The 21001-nt window shown below is 46.1% G+C and overlaps 1 protein-coding gene across 3 annotated transcripts in view; it reads left to right on the top strand.

Annotated features, from left to right (window-relative positions):
• Positions 1 to 21001, top strand: part of CD28 (CD28 molecule) — a 120318-nt gene that overhangs the window by 82581 nt on the left and 16736 nt on the right. For all 3 annotated transcript variants that reach the window (XM_068246932.1, XM_068246933.1, XM_068246935.1), the window contains exon 2: positions 2824 to 3153. In XM_068246932.1, coding sequence (XP_068103033.1) covers positions 2824 to 3153 — 330 coding nt within the window. The remainder of the gene's footprint in view (positions 1 to 2823; positions 3154 to 21001) is intronic.

The following is a 21001-nucleotide window of genomic DNA, read 5'->3' as shown; positions in this document are numbered from 1 at the left end:
GGGGTAGAAAGAGAAGGTGTCAGGCCCCACGTGTCCTGAAGAGGCGTGGTTACATGTGAAACAGCTGTAGACATAGGGGCTTTCGTTTGTACCTGTGCTTTGTGGCTTCAATAAAAGAAGATTCTATGAGGAGTGCCGGAGTCTGTCAGTTCTTTCAGCTATGCAGGAGAAACTATGGCATTGTTTACAGTTTGCTTCAATTTCTCAACTGAAAGCTTTAAAACATTCTTAATCTTCATTACAACAGTGGGATTCAATTATGTTTTATTCTATCCAGCACAAGAGAACATAAGTAAACTTAAAGTAAGCATTTTCTTTTATTTTCTCTTTTGTTTTGTGGTTTTGTTTACCACACTTGGCTTCCTGAGTTACACCAAAGTACTGTTCTCAGCTGTTTTCTGTTGAAGTCAGCTAATCAGGGTCACAGAGTTGAATGCTTGCTGGGGAGGACCCCTGAATAAGAGGAAGCATGTCGCTCTCATGCACACAGGGGTCTTCCTTCCGATTTAATGAAACCCAGTCAGACGGCTTCAGTTTCACTTAACCACTGCTATGTTTAGCGCAAACATGTTTTCTACAATTCTTGTTTCACATAACCACATACCAGCTTTTTGTACACAAAATAAAAAAGAATAAAACTATCACTTGTACTTTCCATAACTAGAGTGACATTGATTTGATCCTTTTTTAAAGTAATCATCAGGCTAATATAGTGCAAATCTGATTTACTTATCTGGGGCTTTCTCCAGCCCCTCGCAGCTGTCTGTCCCACGGCAAGAGCTCCATTCGCAGCCGCCGGCCCGGGGCCCTGCACAGTGCAGAGGACGACCTCGAGGTCGTCTTTACTGCGCCTGCATGAAGCGCCACTGTCAATCAAGCCCACGTTGTCCACGGCGTACTGTGCAGGCAGTACCCCCTTTGACAATATTAATCCATCCCCAACTCCTTTGACAATAGTAATCCATCTGGCCTATTTTGTTTTGCTATTATATTTTCATGCAGCATGGCTTCTCTTGCTCACCCTCACTTCCCTCACCCTGAACAGAAAAAACCTACTGAATAATGTATCTGTACCCTCAGGGGTTGCTCTACACACAGTATTCTCAGCTAAGGCGGACCCCCACATGCTTACTGGAAAAACTTCACAAAGTGTAAAGGTGTCATTGGATTGGGAACAATCATAATTCATATATTTTACGTCCTAATAATGTTTTTCATTCACAGAGTTTTGAAAGACTCATTCTAATTATTATTTAGTATTTATATAGCGCCGACATCTTCTGCAGCACTGTGCATAGTATATTGTCTTATTACTTAACTGTCCCTCAGAGAGGCTCATAATCGAATCCCTACCATAGTCAGACAATTTAGCGGGAAGCCAATTAAGTTATCTGCATGTTTTTGGGATGTGGGAGTGCCCAGAGGAAACCCACGCAGACACGGGGAGAGCATACAAACTTCATGAAGATAGTGCTCTGGCTGGGTTCCGAACTGGGGACACAGCACTGCAAGTCAAGAGTGTTAACCACCACACCACTATGCTGCCCTGCTAACCAGCTTACTGACAAACCACCGTGGGCAGCATGGTGGCATAGTGGTTAGCACTCTCGCCTTGCAGCACTGGGTAAGGTTCAAAATCCAGCCAAATCAACATCTTCAAGGAGTTTGTATGTTCTCCCAGTGTCTGCGTGGGTTTCCTCTGGTTTTCACATTCCCAAATCATACAGATAAGTTAATTGGCTTCCCCCTAAATTGGCCTTAAGGCCCATACACACGTCGGACACTTGCGAACGACGGGTCGTTTGAACGTCCCGTCGTTCAGTCGTCCGCACGCGAAATCGGGCATGTGTACAGACTGTCGTTCGGGTGATAAGACTGGTCTTGAGTGATCCGCCGTCGTTCGCAAAAGTCCGACGTGTGTATGGGCCTTTAGACTATGATACATGTACTATACGATCTAGACATATGACTATGGTAGGGACTAGACGATAAGCCCCTCTGAGAGACAATACAATATACACTGTACAGCACTGCATAATATGTCAAAGCTATATAAATAATTCAATAAAATAAATTAAAAAACAGACAAGATCTAAAATAGCTTGGCAATAATGGGCCCTCAGAATGTTCACATTACAGCTTCTCTGTCAGGTCATAGTTTGCTGTCATTGTTATTTGTCATTCATATCTTTCTCTTGTGGCACCAGAGTGCTGAATTTGGGGCTTTAGCATTACAGGGACAGGAATTGAGAGGTGTTATCCCAAACAGCACTCACAAGCTAACAGAGTTTCAATTGGCAGGTTATTGGAAGTCTGGGTATTTTCATCCCTCACACCCAGGCCACCGCTATTTCAGTCGGCTCTCTTCAGGCCAGAGGTTTCAGTCCATCTCCACCAGAACCTCAAGTCATAGGAAAAGCTTCTTCCCATTAGCTGTCAACACTCTTTCACTCACTACCCCCCCCCCCCCCTCCACGTGGGTCATTCTCCCTTTTGTAAGCTGTAATTGATAGTCATGTTTTTGCACTGCTTCTCAACGTTGACTTTTTGTGGTCAAATTGTGTTAATCTTCATTAAATTGCATACGGTGTGTCCTAGCCTATCCTTAGCCATGTACAAGCCAAGCCAAATTCCGGCCACGACCCAGTCGTGCTTGGCAAAATAAAATTGATTCTGATTCTATGCGAAAAAAACAAAACAAAGCAAGAGTATGCTTTCCCATGCTAAATTTTGCATTTTGATTGTGGTGTAATTTAAAAACTAAATTACAAAATAACATTCCATGATTTTGATTAAGTTTGTAGTCATTTTCTGTTTTTCCAGACTCCACACCAAGGAAGCACAAATACATGGTATATGACAGCATCAATTTAACGTATCACGGGGACTTTAAAGGTCCTGGAAAGGAATTCAAGGTGTCTTTGAGCAGAGGAATTAACAAGTCAGAAGTTGTATGTGTGGGATCCTTCAACTCCACCCAGCTACCTTTTGAAGACAATAACTGCAGTGTGTCACCAACAGCAAGTCATGTTACTTTTTACCTATGGGGACTTAATGAGAACAATACAGACATTTACTTTTTCCAAAAAGAAGTTATGTATCCTCCTCCCTACACCAATGAGTGGGATAACGGCATTATTGTTCATGTAAAAGGTAACAACTGTTAAGCTGTAAAAATAAAGCCATGTATTTTTTGTTTAACAATACATATCTTGATTTTTACTAATTTGAAAAGGTAAAAGGATAACTAGTAACAAAAAATCCTGTAAACTTTAGTAAATCAGCATGGCAATAGAAAGTGGTGGGCAATTATTTGAAACCCTTTCCGTGTCTGGAAATGGCAAGCTTATACTTTGTATTTTATCCACTTGATAATCCCTTCCTTAATTGCAATTGTAAGGAGCATCTCTGTAAACTCCTTCTGACCACCTAACGCCGATCGGCGTCGGGAGGGTGGCAGCCCCAAGGACTGCCTAACGGCAAAAGGCATCAAGTCCTGGGACTGGCTGCCTCTCCCTCTGGTGGTCTCCTTGCTCGATCGACCACTAAAGAGGATGGCAGCCCTGTGAGTAAACACACCACAGCACATTTTCATCCACACTGACCCCCTGATCGCCCTCAGATCCCCTTAGATCGCCCTCTGATCACCCCCCAGTGCCATTGTTTACACCTGATCTCCCCTGTAATCACCCACTGATCACCCACTGATGATCACCCCCTGTCACTGATCACCCACCCATCAGGCCCTAATCAGCCCCCTGTGGATCCTGATCACCCCACCGCCCCCAGACCCCACTCTGATCACCCCCCCCCTGCTATTGTTTACCTCTGATCTCCCCTCTGTAAGGTGTGTAAACCGCTTTCTTTTCACCCCCTGATTGCCTCCTGCCAGTCCCCTGTCACTGTCACCCACTGATCAGGCCCTAATTAGCCCCCGGCGTGCTCCTGTTCATCCCCCCTGCTCTCAGATCATGCTCTAATCACCCCCTGTGGGGTCCTGATCACCTCCCTGCTCTCAGATCCCCCTCTGATCACCCCCTGCTATTGTTTACCCTTTGATCTCCGCTCTGTAAGGCCTATAAACAGCCTTTTATCACCCCCTGATTACCTCCTGCCAGCCCCCTGTCACTGTCACCCACTGACCAGGCCCTAATCAGCGCGTACGTTAAAAAGGGGCGCTGGGAAAAAAGGGCGCGGGGTTTTAAACGATAAGCATGGATAACGTTTAAAAATGTATTGTACTGTATTTCGTTTAAAATTAATGTTTTATAAAGTTATAAATCATTAAATAATGTGCATTAAATCGGCAATTGTAAAAACGTTAATCTTTCGTTTAAATAGTGAAACGTATAATAACGTTTATTAAAAAAATTACTAAGTAACCCTCCCTGTACCTACCCCTAACCCCTAGACCCCCCTGTTGATGCCTAAACCTAAGACCCCCCTGTTGGTGCCTAAGTAACCCTCCCTGTACCTACCCCTAACCCCTAGACCCCCCTGTTAGTGCCTAAACCTAAGACCCCCCTGTTGGTGCCTAAACCTAAGACCCCCCTGTTGGTGCCTAAACCTAAGACCCCCTGTTGGTGCCTAAACCTAAGACCTCCCTGTTGGTGCCTAAACCTAAGACCCCCCTGTGATAAGCATTAATAACGTTTCAAAAACATATTGTGCGTTTTTTTTCGTTTAAAAATAATGTAAAAAAAAAAAAAATTGTACTGTTTTTCGTTTAAAAATAATGTTTGAAAAAAAATATTGTACTGTTTTTCGTTTAAAAATAATATTAAAAAATGTATAAATCATTAAATAATGTGTAATCATGAGAAGCAGTAATAAAACATTAAGTCTCCGGGCGCCGCTTTTAAAACGTTATTTTTCTCCGGCGCCCTTTTTTCCTATCGGGCGCCCATTAAACGATATTTATTATGGGAGTGAATGGCGGCGCCCGATTTGTCCACTAGCCTCCTGCGCCCTTTTTTACTGTTACCCTAATCAGCTCCCTGCGGGCTCCTGATCACCCCTTGCGCTCAGATCCCCCTCTTTTCCCCCCCCCACTATTGTTTACCTCTGATCTCCCCTTTGTAAGGTCTGTAAACAGTCTTTCATCACCCCCTGATCGCCTCCTGCCAGCCACTGGTCACCCACTGATCAGGCCCTAATCAGCCCCCTACGGGCTCCTGATCACCCCTCCCTGATCACCCCCTGTCACTATCCTAGTGATCTAAAAACAGTGATCAGTGAAAACCGTCACTGTTTTAGTATCACTAGTATTAATAGTTAGACCAGTTAGTTAGCTAGGCCCCTTTGTTAGGTAGTTAGCGTCTGTCAGCGCCCACTGCACCGCAGTCACTAATTAGTCGCTGATTAGCGTCATCACTGTTGCTAATCAGCATTGGTACTATATAGTATTTGTAAGTGATCAGTACTGATCACAGTCAGATCTACATCAGTACATTAGGGTCACCTTAGTGTAGACTCCACTAAAAACGCACAGTGTTTGCCTGATCAGGCCTGATCATTCGCCCGCACTAGCGTTTAGCCTGTCCCATCGCAGTGACAGAATTTTTTTTTTCTGATCACTGCAAAAAACAGCAGCTTTTTACTTCACAAATACACCCATTTGCTAGACAGGTGCTCTTTTTTCCTGGGTCGTCTCAGAGGAATACCCCCTAACTTTAGCAGTCCAACATGGCGAGAAATGGGTATTCCGCTGGATAAGCCTACAGGATTCTGACCCAGTCGGATGAGAGCGATCGGGATGTCTCAATCATCCGGGTCAGAATACGAACCTGTAGACAGCAGTGGCTCTCTGGGTTGGGGTCCCTGCTAGGGCAAGACGTACCCTACCCCATGTCATTGGATCGCAGGTGGCGCAGGCTCAGCCTTAAAGGGACTCCGAGCTCAGAAAAAAAAGGCAAGTTGTACTCACCAGGGGCTTTTTCCAGCCCAGTGCTGGTCGGGAGGTCCCACGCCGGCGTCCTGGCTCCTCTCCTTCTCCCCGCTCCGGAATGGCTGGCAGGCCGCAGCCCGGGCGACACTCTCCCGAGTGTCGGGCTGCTTCTTCCGCATATGACGCGGATTACGTCATATGCCGGCCGCCTCGCGTCATCACGCCGGCCGGCGTGAAAGTACTGCGCATGCGCGAACAAAGCGCGCATGCACAGTACTTTCACGCCGGCCGCCGTGATGACGCGAGGCGGCCGGCATGTGACGTAATCCGCGTCATATGCGGAAGAAGCATCCCGACACTCGGGAGAGTGTCGCCCGGGCTGCGGCCTGCCAGCCATTCCGGAGCGGGGAGAAGGAGAGGAGCCAGGACGCCGGCGTGGGACCTCCCGACCAGCACTGGGCTGGAAAAAGCCCCTGGTGAGTACAACTTGCCTTTTTTTTCTGAGCTCGGAGTCCCTTTAAGGGCAGCAGAATGGTGCTAGCGCTGATCTAGGATTTCATGGTGAGGCATACACCAGCAGCGCAGCACATCCTGGACTTATATCAGGGCCGTATACCCTGGTGAAGAGGCGAGCACCATCATGGCAGTTGAAAATGCTTCCGTGGCACGTGCAGTAAGACCCCCGTCACAGCCACCAGAAACATGGGCCCGTAGTACCCCTAGACTCCCAGAGGTGCTGGCAAGTTCTGATTGGCAACCCCCTAGTTCCGCCGCACCCGTAGTGTCCCCTTTCACTACCCAGTCTGGAGTCCAGGTGGAGACAGATCATTTAGGATAGGCCCTAGACTTTTTTCTGTTCTTCACTGGGGATCACTATGACTTAGTCGTGGCAGAGACCAACCATTAAGCCACACAGTACATCACCGACAATCCAGGAAGCTATTATGCCCAGCCTTCTGCTCAACATGGGTCTAACTAAAAAAAATGTATTGTGGTCCTATTGGTCTATGTACCCAATACATCACATGCCCATGTACTCTGGTGCCATGTCCAGGGCACGTTTTGAGATCATCCTGCGCTTCATGCACTTCAACGTCAACACAACCTGTTGTCCAAGAGGCCACTCTGCTTATGACTGGCTCCACAAAATTCGTCCCCTCATAGACCAGTACCACCTGTCATCAAAATGTGCGGATGCTTATACCCCTGAACAGAACATCTGTGTAGATGAGTCCCTGATACATTTTACCGGGCCCCTTGGCATCAAACAATACATCTGAAGCAAGCGCGCCCGGTATAGGGTCAAGTTGTATAAGCTCTGTGAAAGGACCACATGCTCTACTTATTGTTTTAGGGTCTATGAGGGAAAAGACTCAAAACTGGAGCTGGTTGGATGCCCTGACTACCGCGAGAGCAGTGGCAAGATTGTGTGGGACTTGGTGTCACCCTTGTTCCAGAAGGGGTACCATCTATACTGTACGTGGACAACTTACTACACAAGTGTGGCCCTCTATCAGCATTTAAAGATAGTCTGAATTTCCTGCTGTGGCACAATGCGACCTAGTCGCTGGAGTTTCCCCCAATGGCTCATTAGTACCCGACTTCCACGGAGGGAGAGGGCTGCCTTGTGTGAAAAAAACCTTCTTGCAGTGAAATGGAGGGACAAAAGGGACGTTTACCTTCTGTCCACCTTTCACACAGACACGACCATCCAAATTGAAAGAGCAACTGAAGTTGTTGAAAAGCCCTTCGCCGTCCACTACTATAACTTAAACATGAGAGGGGTGGACTTCAACGACTAGATGTTGACTCCCTATTTAGTTTCCCGCAGAACCAGACACTGGTATAAAAAGGTGTCTGTTTACCTGATTTAATTGGCTATGTACAATAGTTTTTTTTCTCTACAGTAAGGCTGGGAGAGTGGGATCCTACCTTAAATTTCAGGAAGAGATCGTTACGGAACTCCTGTATCCACGAGGGGCCATGCCCCAACCCCCTGATGTAGTTAGCCGGCTACATGAAAGACACTATGCCTATGTCTTTCCGAGTACCCCATCTCACCATTCCCCAAGAAAATGCTGTTGTGTCTGCATGAGGGCTGGATTGAGGCGTGACACCGCTGTTTACTGTCTCACCTGTCCTGACCAGTCTGCCCTATGCATAGGGGAGTGTTTTGAGAAGTACCACTCGCAGATACACTATTAGAGTAGGGAACTCAAGACATAGCAGTAGGCACACAAGGGTCTCTCAGGGCTCTTTCACACTGGCGCGATGCATTGCGGAAAATTGCCTAGCGAAAGTCCCACTTTGTGGTAGGCTAAGCCAGAAGTGCCTGTTTTAGCGCTAGTGCATACCTACGTTACTGCGTGGCTCCTGTGGCGATTTGCGTCGGCCCGGAAGTCATGTTAATATATGCTGACGTAAAGATGCAGTGTGAAACCAGACATTAGGTTTCGAGAGACCCTAATACACAGGGCTGCTAAAAACCTCTTCTTTCACTTGGTACAACGTGCATAATGTTCTTTGCCACATCTCTGTGCGATTTGCGCTTTGAACATTGTCCCATGGGGAAGGAGCGGTTTATCCTAGGAAGGTAAGTAAAAAAAAAAAAAAACAAACAAAAAAAAAAAAACAGGTAAGAAAAAAAGTTAAAGTTTGGTTCCAAATGTTAATGTTTGGTTTAAAAATGTTCAATAAAGTTTATAAAAGTGAATGTTAATGTTAATTAATTTATTGCATTGTTGCTTGCTTTGCTTGTTTTTTTTTTTTCTCCCTCTCTCTTTTTACAACCATTACCCTTCCAAGTGGACTGATGACCAATGCTTAGATAGGTAGGTGCCCGCAGTATAGGTTAGATAGGTAGGTGCCTGCAGTATAAGTTAGATAGGTAGGTGCCTGCACTATAGGTTAGATAGGTAGGTGCCTGCAGTATAGGTTAGATAGGTAGGTGCCTGCACTATAGGTTAGATAGGTAGGTGCCTGCAGTATAGGTTAGATAGATAGGTGCCTGCAGTTTAGGTTAGATAGGTAGGTGCCTGTAGTATAGGTTAGATAGGTAGGTGCCTGCAGTATAGGTTAGATAGGTAGGTGTCTGCCATATAGGTTAGATAGGTAGATGACTGCAGTGTAGGCTTGATAGGTAGGTGTCCGCCATATAGGTTAGATAGGTAGGTGCCCCATTGCGGTGGGGGAGCGGGCATAGTAGTTATAACTCACCTTCCTTCCGCCGATCCCGCGCAGCCTCAATCTCCTTACTTTCCCAGCATCTGTCTCTTTGGTAACAGCGCCCCTGTGATGACATGCAGGTACGTCATCACAGGGGGCGCTGTTACCATGCGACTGACACCGGGGCGATTGCACGCTTCGCACACCCATAGAAACGGGGCTGCCACAAATGACCCTATTTTGGAAAGAAGACACCTCAATGTATTCGCTGAGGGGCATGATAAGTTCATAGAAGATTTTATTTTTTGTCACAAGTTTGCAGAAATTAGATTTTTTTTTACACAAACTGTCATTTTCTGCTAACTTTTGACAAAAAAGAAAATCTTCTCTGAACTCACCATGCACCTCAGTGAATACCTTGGTGTGTCTTCTTTCCAAAATGGGGTCATTGTGGGGGAATTTATACTATCCTGGCATTCTAGCACCCAGTGGCGTAGCTAAGGAGCTTTGGATCCTGTGCAAGTTTTACATTTGGTCCCCAAAGCACTCTATACATAACAATTTATATGGCATACCAAAACCTGCCAAGGACAACCACTGTGTCAGAGCTGCAAGGAGGGAATGGGGAACATTGTCCATTTACAGTGGCTTGCAAAAGTATTCAGTCCCCTTGAAGTTTTCCACATTTTGTCATATTACTGCTGCAAACATGAATCAATTTTATTGGAATGCCACGTGAAAAACCAATACAAAGTGGTGTACACGTGAGAAGTGGAACGAAAATCATACATGATTCTAAACATTTTTTACAAATCAATAACTGCAAAGTGGAGTGTGCGTAATTATTCAGCCCCTTTGGTCTGAGTGCAGTCATGTGCCCATAGACATTGCCTGATGAGTGCTAATGACTAAATAGAGTGCACCTGTGTGTAATCTATGTCAGTACAAATACAGCTGCTCTGTGAGAGCCTCAGAGGTTGTCTAAGAGAATCTTGGGAACAAAAACACCATGAAGTCCAAAGAACACACCAGACAAGTCAAGGATAAAGTTATTGAGAAATTTAAACCAGACTTAGGCTACAAAAACATCCCACGGAGCACTATTCAAGCGATCATTCAGAAATGGAAGGAGTATGGCACAACTGTAAACCTACCAAGACAAGGCTGTCCACCTAAACTCACAGGCCGAATAAGGAGAGCGCTGAACAGAAATGCATTCAAGAAGCCCATGGTGACTCTGGACGAGCTTCAGAGATCTACAGCTCAGGTGGGGGAATCTGTCCATAGGACAACTATTAGTCGTGCACTGCACAAAGTTGGCCTTTATGGAAAAGTGGAAAGAAGAAAGCCATTGTTAACAGAAAAGCATAAGAAGTCCCATTTGCAGTTTGCCAAAAGCCATGTGGGGGACACAGCATACATGTGGAAGAAGGTGCTCTGGTCAGATGAGACCAAAATGGAACTTTTTGGCCAAAATGCAAAACGCTATGTGTGGCGGAAAACTAACACTGCACATCACTCTGAACACACCATCCCCACTGTCAAATATGGTGGTGTCAGCATCATGCTCTGGGGGTGCTTCACTTCAGCAGGGACAGGGAAGCTGGTCAGAGTTGATGGGAAGATGGATGGAGCCAAATACAGGGCAATCTTGGAAGAAAACCTCTTGGAGTCCGCAAAAGACTTGAGACTGGGGTGGAAGTTCACCTTCCAGCAGGATAACGACCCTAAACATAAAGCCAGGGCAACAATGGAGTATGGGAGACAGGCTGGCCACAATTGACGTGGTCAGCCTGTACAGTAGAATACCACATGAAGATGGCATTGCAGCGGTTGAGTCGTATCTCAGACGGGGTACACGCACGAACGAACATTGCGACTACATCTGCGATTGTCTACGTTTCGTCCTAACCCATAACTCTTTCTTATTCAGAGAGAAGTGGTACCAGCAGGTGTCGGGCACCGCCATGGGAACGGCGGTGGCCTGCACATACGCAAATCTCTTCCTGGCGTGCTGGGAGGAGATTTGCGTGCATGGTGACGCCAATCCGTTTCGCGGGTGCCTGCGGAGATGGTCGAGGTATGTGGATGACGTCCTGGTGTTCTGGTCAGGTACTGAACTAGAGTTTCCCCTTTTTATCGACTATCTGAACGACAATCAGATCAACATGAAATTCACTGCAGAAATTGATTCATGTCATATCAATTTCCTCGATCTTGAGCTTGTCATTCAGCATGATCGATTAGCAACTAGAGGTTATCGTAAGAATACAGCCACAAATTCAATCCTGCATAGAAAGAGCTTCCACCCTCCCTGGGTAACGAAATCCATCCCCTATGGGCAGTTCCTACGTCTCCGTAGGAACAATAGCGAGGACTCCAAATATCTGGAACAGGCAGAAGATCTCAAAGCACGACTGCAGCATAGAGGCTATGATCTAGCCTTGCTGGAAGAAGCGAAAGACAGGGCCTTCTCCAGACCCAGAAGTGAACTCATCAAAAAACGACGCCAATACACCACACAAAAGGACGGTTCCAATGCGAACACCAGACAGGTGTTCGCTTTTGATTATTCACCAATGGCAGCCACGATTAAAGGAATTATCCACAAAAATTGGCATGTCCTACAGGGAGATCCACATCTGATAGGGGCAACAACGATGCCCCCCCTGGTGACGTTCAGGAGAGCCCCCACTCTGGGCGACATGCTAACGAGTAGTGAACATAGAAAACCAAACTCGACCAAGTGGTTGAATACCCTTAAACATCCAGGGAACTATCGCTGTGGGTCATGCGGTATCTGTGACCAGATCCTGAAACATGGAACACCGACTTTAGGAGGAACTCCAGTTAAAATCAAAGACGTACTATCATGTAGATCCAAATTCGTGGTGTACTGTTTACTATGCCCATGTGACAGATATAACATTGGGCAAACTACCCGAGAGATGCAAACGAGGATTAAAGAACATCTCCGCTCACTTAAATCTAAAGATAAATGCACTAGACTAATAGTACATATGGCCAAGTGCCATGGAAGAAACCCTAATTGTCTGAGATTCTTTGCCTTGGAAAATATATCTTTTGCACATCGAGGAGGGGACAGAGAACGTACTTTACTACAACACGAAGCACGATGGATCATGCAAACTAATGCACTTGGCCCCCTTGGATTGAATGATAAGAACGAACAAGCCTGCTTCCTTGAAAAATGATTCCAAAGAATCGAATCCAGAATGATACTTTAATATAAACAATGTCTCCTGAATCTTCCGGCCTCGTCACATCTATGGAGCTCTGTTTCTTGGCGTGGACTTTATTTTCATCTCCCTCTCCTTAGTACCCTCTATCCATCTATATACCTGTGCGGCGATATACAGTGGTTGACGCCGCGCATATATACTCAATTCCACTATCCTGCACGTTTTTCGTTTCTCTCTCTGGACGTGGCTGTATCTGCCCTATGCGTGCGCTAGCGCCTCTCTCCTCTTCCCTTCCCCCTTTTTTCTCCCTCCATAAGTTCTCAATATACACACCTTCTGGTGTTTATTTTTATTGATTTCTATGTTTCATTGACCTGTCACTTTGGGTTGCTCCCACGGGCGCGCTAGTCCTGGCTCTCGCTCCCCTCCCTTGCATTGGGGTTCCCCTTTTACCTCAGACCTCTAATACAGTAAGTGTCTTCTATATGCACGCATACTGCCATTTGCCAACCGCAGCCTCTGCTGTGCACCCTCTGCTGGGAGGCTCAGCGCTGAGTCATATGGCGGGGCGTGCCTGTGGGCGTATTCCCCGCTGCCAGGTTACACGGAAGCTTTTAGTCCTCCATGCAGGGCAAGTGAGCGTCATGTGTTGCCATAGAAATTGGAGGCGTGGCTTGCTGACGCAGGTGGAAGTGCCGCCGTGACGTTGGTATGTAACCAGCGTGGATGCAGCCCGCCCCCAACCTTCCCCATTGCGGTGAACAAGCGCTGTTAGCGCGAAACGGACGTCCGCAGGGGGACACAGACCTGGCGCCCACTTAACCTGCTCTGACATTTGGCTGCTACCAAACTGTAAGTGTTTTTTTACAATAAAGTACCCTAACTGCAGTGCTGGCTTAAGCCTCCTCTCTCCATAGCAACAATGGAATAGTTTAAAACAAAACATATCCATGTGTTAGAATGGCCCAGTCAAAGTCCAGATCTAAATCCATTTGAGAATCTGTGGCAAGATCTAAAAACTGCTGTTCACAAACGCTGTCCATCTAATCTGACTGAGCTGGAGCTGTTTTGCGAAGAAGAATGGGCAAGGATTTCAGTCTATAGATTTGCAAAGCTGGTAGAGACATACCCTAAAAGACTGGCTGCTTAATTGCAGCAAAAGGTGGTTCTACAAAGTATTGACTCAGGGGGCTGAATAATTACGCACACCCCACTTTGCAGTTATTGATTTGTAAAACATGTTCAGAATCATGTATGATTTTCGTTCCACTTCCAACGTGTACACCACTTTGTATTGGTCTTTCACATGGAATTTCAATAAAACTGTTCATGTTTGTGGCAGCCAGTAACGTGACAAAATGTGGAAAACTTCAAGGGGGCCAAATACTTTTGCAAGCCACTGTATGTATGAAGCCAGACTTACTCTAAGTTCACACTTATCTATGCAGAAAACCATCAGTTTTCTGCTACGGGCAGTTTTCGCTTTTTCCCCTGCGTTTGCATTATTCTGTGTGCGTTTTATGCATTTTTCATGTGTTTCCATTTGCGTTCTTTAATCAATGTTCATATTTAACAAGTGAATAATAATTTTAAATTAGTGTTTACCTTATTTTGCCAAAACACATAAAAAGCAAATGTTAAACATTTTAAAAATGCATCTAAAAACACATTGAAAAATCAGTGCGTTTTTTGTGCGGCCCATAGACTATAATTATGCGCGACTTTGCATGCGTTTTCTAAAACACATGCAATTCAGATAAGTGTGACCCTGGCCTTAGCCCTCTTAAGTACTCCAGAGAGTACTGCAGTACTGGCAGAGAACAACATCTAAAGGCAGCCATACATCAGGCGACTTGGTAGCTGACAGACCCTCGGATTCGATTATTATAATCAGATCGGATAAAAATCGGTGCCGCCAAGAGCATGCACAGAATTATGAGACCAATTTAGGGCAGAAATTCATCGCATATATCGCTTGGGGATGCTGAAAGATGTAGGGTTGACTTGCTTGATCTGGTGCATGGCAGTAGCGGCTTGCGAAATCGGGATAAGCGATGAATGCAACGAAACCCCTGGCGCTGTCCCCTGTATGGACGCTAAGTGATTAGCATCTGACGCTTGCTTTTCAGTAGAGTGCAGGCGCTAGGATGGAGGAGGCAGGGGAGTATGCATGCTTCTGCCCGTCATTATGTGATGGCAGAAGCGAAGGCGATAGGGCATAGTACAGTATGTCCGGGTTAGAGGTCAGGAGAGTCGCACGGACACTGACATTTATTGGAGAAGACCGGCGGCTGACGGCGGGGAACTACAGAAGCGGTAAGTATGTAATTTTCACTCCCTACCCATTGCAGCTTTCATTTTACCAGAGCCTTTGGTATCCTTTAAGGAGAAACTCCGACCAAGAATTGAAATTTATCCCAATCAGTAGCTGATACCCCTTTTACATGAGAAATCTATTCCTTTTCACAAACAGACCACCAGGGGGCGCTGTATGACTGATATTGCGGTGAAATCCCTCCCATCGGAAACTATGAGTACGTACTCCTGGCAGTTTCCTGTCTGTGAACCTTGCTGCGTTGTGGGAAATAGCTGTTTACAGCTGTTTCCAACTGCCAAAACAGCAAGCAGCAGCTACATCACTTGCCAGCAGTAAAAATGTCACCATGTAATAAATGTCAGTATGTAAATCAGGGATTTAGAAGATTTTACAATGGGCAAACACTGACTAAATAATTTATACGTAATTATTGTAAACATGAAGCACTTTTTTATTACATTATTTTCACTGGAGTTCCTCTTTAATGCTACACATCCTACTCAGAGTCCTATACACAGTTAAAACTTGCCAATATGCTCCCTCAGCCTAGTCCAGGGGTTCTCAAACTGGGTGCCGCGGAACCCTGGTCCGCCTTGAGCACCTCCCAGGGGTGCCTCGGCATGCATCCCCATCCTTTGTACAATGCCATCAGGTAATGCAACCAGCTGCATTACCTGCCAGTTAACCTTTAATCCTATTACTTACTGCAGTCCCCATGTGGGGAAATGCCTTTGTGGTCTATAAGGTTGACTCTTTATCCTTTTGTGCTTTCATCGGGCTGCATAATGGGGGAGGGGGTCACTGACTACTTAGAGGCGGATGCTGCCTAATAGACATCACTAGCTACTTGGAGGTGGTGCTACTTATTAAGGGTCATAACAGTATTTTGGTAGTTTTTGCCAAGGGGTGCCTTGAAAAAATTTCACAGCCATCAAGGGCGCCCTCGCCCAAAAAAGTTTAAGAACCACTGGCCTAGTCTATAATGCAGAGTACAGGAGCAACTGAAGCCTTTTTCACCTCTTAATCTCATGCTGTGCATCCTCCTCTCTCCACTCACCACTTGCTCTAGTGCCTGGCATCTCCTACTACATGTTGCATGATTACACACAACATGAGGAGAGTAAGAGGAGAGTAAGGCCACATACACACATCAGACCATGGTCTTTTGAAAATGAAAGATCACAGACCAATCTTACCACCCTTCATGTAGTATGAGAGCCATACTCTACACAGTCTTTTCTATGGAGCTGAACTCCACATCAGAAAAAAATCTTTGCAAGATGCTGCACACACAGATGCTGTACAGACACAAAAGATCAGTATCTGCAAAAGATCTGTTCCTGCCAAAAATCCATTCCTGCAAATTGCAATGATAGTCTATGAGATCTGCAGAGCCTCATACACACATGATTTAACTGACATTCATCTGCAGATCAGATCCACCAGGATGGATTTTCAGATCTGCGGATGATTGCTTGATCTGCAGATGAATGTCAGTTAAATCATGTGTGTATGATGATCTGCAGATCTCATAGACTATCATTGCAATTTGCAGGAATGGATTTTTGGCAGGAACAGATCTTTTGCAGATACTGATCTTTTGTGTCTGTACAGCATCTGTGTGTGCAGCATCTTGCAAAGATTTTTTTCTGATGTGGAGTTCAGCTCCATAGAAAAGACTGTGCAGAGTATGGCTCTCATACTACATGAAGGGTGGTAAGATTGGTCTGTGATCTTTCATTTTCCAAAGACTATAGTCTGATGTGTGTATGAGCCTTAAGATGTGTCAGTGTCATACACCTTAGGCCTGGAAACCAGGTGGATAATCCAAGTGTCAGGCAAAGTCAATCAACAATTCATTATCAATAACCTTCCAGCTGTTAACGATGCATGCGCCTGTATATGGAGCCTGTTTGTGCACATGTGCATGCATGCAGGGATGCCAACTGTAAGACACCAGACTGCCACCTCCTGAAGGCTCTCAGAAGCTCTAGCTGGCAGCTACATTGCTGGAGCCTGCAGATAAATTTCTTACAGGTAAAGACTGCAGCTGCCCAGAAAATGTTCACAAAGAACAATGACTTACATCTGTATACACAGGGTTCACTTAGGGCATTATTTATGTGGGTGAGGCTACACTGTGTGGGTAGTTTGTCTGCTAATTGCAGAGGTCCTCCAGTAGTGGCCATGATAGCACCATATCAGGCTATTCTAAACGGAAGTGCTAAATAGATTCATTAATGTACTAAAATTTAACGTGAGTTAGGACTGAGATTAAAGGTAGCCCTCAGCCAACTGGAGGCTGAGGAAGCACCAGGTAAGTATAAATGCTTGCACTTCTTTCATCTCAGGTTTCCTTTAAAATAATATATAGTAATATTCACTAAATACTCACATTTATCAAGCTGAGTAGAATTAGGGATCTCCTTTATGATCTATAAATCCTTTTTTTTTTTTTTTCTTTTGAGTTCAGATTCAATAGTCTAATAATGAAATGTAACTTTTGTTGAATAAAGCAAATAAGTGTTATCAGCTCCAATTTAAACACAAATACATCGATCTGCACTATTAGCAACTTTTGCCATTAAAGGGAATCTCAATTAGATAGGGCTGCGCTGCCCAATGATCTCACACCACTTGTGGACTGTGCTACTGTGTGTTATAACCAGTCGCTCTGAAAACCTTGTGTTATTTAGTCAAGGGCCGAATTTTGTTTAAAACCAACAAGCTAATTTAGAGTCCTATATTGCAATGTCTAAGGCACAAAATCAGCCACAAAGTTCATTGAATAAAAAAGTCACTTGTTTGGGATCGCTGCTTCACTGTTCCAGAGTTTTGAAATCACTTAGTCCGCTGAGCTGCGCTCACCAATAAAACCTATAAGACAAAAGTTCGTTATACATAGCGTAATTCTGTCACATTGTAGTAAAACACCCAGGTGATAGTGAAAAGGTGCACTGCTTGTGAGTCCGCTCCCCTATAATAGATTGCGCTCACCAGATTGTTCTTGGAATATTGCACATCATATGTCCTGGCAGTGGGGTCTGTCCTGGTATCTGGCTGGGCACGGCGTCCCGCACTCGCTCAGATTCCTTCCGCCTTGGACTCCCGAATCCCCGCTAATCAGTAGGATAGTTTTGGCTTCGCTCTGCTGCAGTGACGTCAGACGCGCACGGACGTAGCTCCGCCCTACGCGTTTTGTCCAATGGGACTCCTCAGGGGCTGAGGAGTCTGATTGGACGAAACGCATAGGGTGGCCTGCAGCGTTTGTAGGCTTTCTCCTTGATGATTCTTATTGCTAAGAAAGCACCCATCAACAGCTCTTTTAAGAGCTAATCTTGTTCTTGTGATCTTTTTTTTTTTTGTGTGTGGCCTACTTGCATTATATACAGCCCTGTCAGTCAGTCGCAGCTGGCCTTTGGCCCCTTGGTGGTAATTACTACTGTGCCAGGTGCAGATTTGCCTACCTGTTGTTCACAGTGCACCCACCCACCTACCTGAGCGCACGCAGTGTCACTGTACCTGTCCGGTACCTGTCTGTGTGTGACAGGTGCACATTGTAATACCCATCACTGCAAATACCTACCTGTTGTTCCCTTCAGTGCACCCACCTACCTACGTGAGCGCACGCAGTGTCACTGTACCTGTCCGGTACCTGTCTGTGTGTGACAGGTGCACATTGTAATACCCATCACTGCATATACCTACCTGTTGTTCACTTCAATGCACCCACCTACCTACGTGAGCGCACGCAGTGTCACTGTGCCTGTCCGGTACCTGTCTGTATGTGTCAGGTGCACATTTGTAATACCCACCACTGCATATACCTACCGGGTCTATTTGAAAAGGGCGCCTGGAAAAAAAGGCATCTGGTGTAGCCCATATATGCCAAATTCGGCTACAAAAAAGGCGCCTGGTGTAGCCCTTATACCAACTTCGGATACAAAGGGCACCTGGTGTAGCCCATATAACAACTTCAGCTACAAAGGGCGCCTGGTGTAGCCCATATAACAACTTCGGCTACAAAGGCCGCCTGGTGTAGCCCATATATTCCAAATTCGGCTACAAAGGGCGTCCGGCGTAGCCCATATATGTCAAATTCAGCTACAAAGGGCGCCTGGTGTAGCCCATATATGCCAAATTCAGCTACAAAGGGCACGTGGTGTAGACCATATATGCCAAATTCAGCTACAAAGGGCGTGTGGTGTAGCCCATATATGCCAAATTCGGCTACAAAGGGCACCTGTTGTAACCCATATATGCCATATAGTTTTAGTTTATAAAAAGGATGCTGTTATAGGCAACACATTTTGGGCTATAAAAGGGCTCTAGATATAGCTGAGAAAAGTGATTACAATCACCTAACTTCTCCCTACTCCCACACAGAACCCTACCCTAACCCTAATCCTCCTGGTGGTGCCTAACCCTAAAACCCCACAGGTGGTGCCTAACCCTAAAACTTCCCTGGTGGTGCCTAACCCTAAGACTCCCCTGGTGGTGCCTAACCCTAAGACTCCCCTGGTGGTGCCTAACCCTTAGACCCTCCCCCCCCGCTTGTGATGCCTAACCCCTCCGAATCAAAATGTGATGCCTGCACCTCCGAATCAAAAATCTTGGCTATAAAAGGCTGACCTATTGTAGCAGAATCAAAAACCTTGTAGTCGAAAATCTTGTAGACAAATAAAAAATATGGGCTACAAAGGGGTGCCCTGCTGTAGCCGAAAAGCTTGTAGCCGAAAAAAATATGGGCTACAAAGGAGTGCCCTTTTGTAGCCAAAAACCTTGTAGCCGAAAACAATTATGGGCTACAAAGGGGCGCTCTACTGTAGCCGAAAACCTTGTAGCCGAAAAAATATGGGCTACAAAGGGGCGCCCGCTTGTAGCCTATATCAAAACTCAGGCGCCCTTTTCACCACCTTGTAGCCCATATTTCCAGTAATAACATTGATGTCTATGGAGGCGCCCTTTTCATACGGACAGCTCAGGCGCCCTTTTCAACTGATCCCATACCTACCTGTTGTTCAGTGCACCCACCTACCTACGTGAGCGCATGCAGTGTCACTGTGCCTGTCCGGTACCTGTGTGTGTGTGTGTGTGTGTGTGACAGGTGCACATTTGTAATAACAGTCATTGCATAATTGTTCACAGTACCTGTGTGACCGCATGCTGTGTAATATACCACTCCAAGCATACCTGTTAACTGCACCTGTGTGACAGCTGCACATTGTATTGCAATACCAGTCACTGCAAACTTTTCACTGTACCTGTGTGACTGGCTGCACATTGTATTAGTCAAGTCAGTGCATACATTTCGCTTCATCTCCCCGATATGGACAAAATAGGTAGAGGCAGAGGTAGAGGCAGACCCAGAGGCAGGCCACCCGGCAGGTCTGTGCAAGGCCATGCTGACGTGATTTTGTGCGGCCCTGGCCCTAAGTACAGTGCTCAGAGGAAGGCATGTCCCATTAACTCCCAAGATTGTCAGGACGTGGTTGACTATTTAACACAGAACACCTCATCTTCCGCAGCCACCAGCGCTACTACTAGCACCACATCCGCTGCATTTGACACTTCGCAGGAGTTATTTGGTGGGGAAATGACTGAAGCACAGCCATTCTTGTTACAACAAGATGAAGGCGCTAAGCTAGTTACACCACCTCATATTTCTGAGTTAGGCGACACTATGGACGTAACGTGTGAGGAGGAGGATGATGAAGTACCTGCTGTTGGTGCAGTTTATGAGGTGTCTGAGGCAAGTGAAGCTGGGGAGGATGATTATGATGATACGGATGCCAATTGGGTTCCCAATAGACGAGATGAACAGGGGGACAGTTCAGAGGGGGAGTCAGAGAGGAGACGAGTTGCTTAAAGAAGCAGGGGGAGCTCGTTGTCAGAAACAGCTGGTGGCAGTGTCCGGCGCCATGTATCGCCACCTATGGACAGCCAGCCAACATGCCCTTCAACGTCAGCTGTTGAGGCCACCATAGTGCCATCACCCCAGGGGGGCTCAGCAGTTTGGACATTTTTTAGTGTGTCTTCCGTAGATCAGAGCAATGCCATCTGTTCTCTCTGCCTCCAAAAATTGAGCTGTGGAAAGGCCAACACCCACGTAGGGACAATGATCTTACGAAGGCACATGCTGAAAATGCACAAACTGCAATGGGAACACCACCTGAGGAAAAGCAGCACACAAAAGAAAAGCCACCCTCCTTCTCCTCTTCCTCCTTCAAGTGCATCATCTTTAGCCGCTATCTCCCTTGCACCTTCGCAATCACAGCCACCCTCCTCCACTCCGCCTCTCACCTCGAGCGGTTCCAGCTGATCCTCTACCCACAGCAGCAGCCAGGTGTCCGTGAGGGAAATCTTTGAGCGGAAGAAGCCAATGTCTGCCAGTCACCCCCTTTCCCAGCGTTTGACAGCTGGCTTGGC

This window comes from Hyperolius riggenbachi, chromosome 7 (assembly GCF_040937935.1).
Source record: "Hyperolius riggenbachi isolate aHypRig1 chromosome 7, aHypRig1.pri, whole genome shotgun sequence".
NCBI lineage: Eukaryota > Metazoa > Chordata > Amphibia > Anura > Hyperoliidae > Hyperolius > Hyperolius riggenbachi.
The sequence above is the reverse complement of the archived record's forward strand: the minus strand, read 5'-3'. Positions and strand labels throughout refer to the sequence as shown.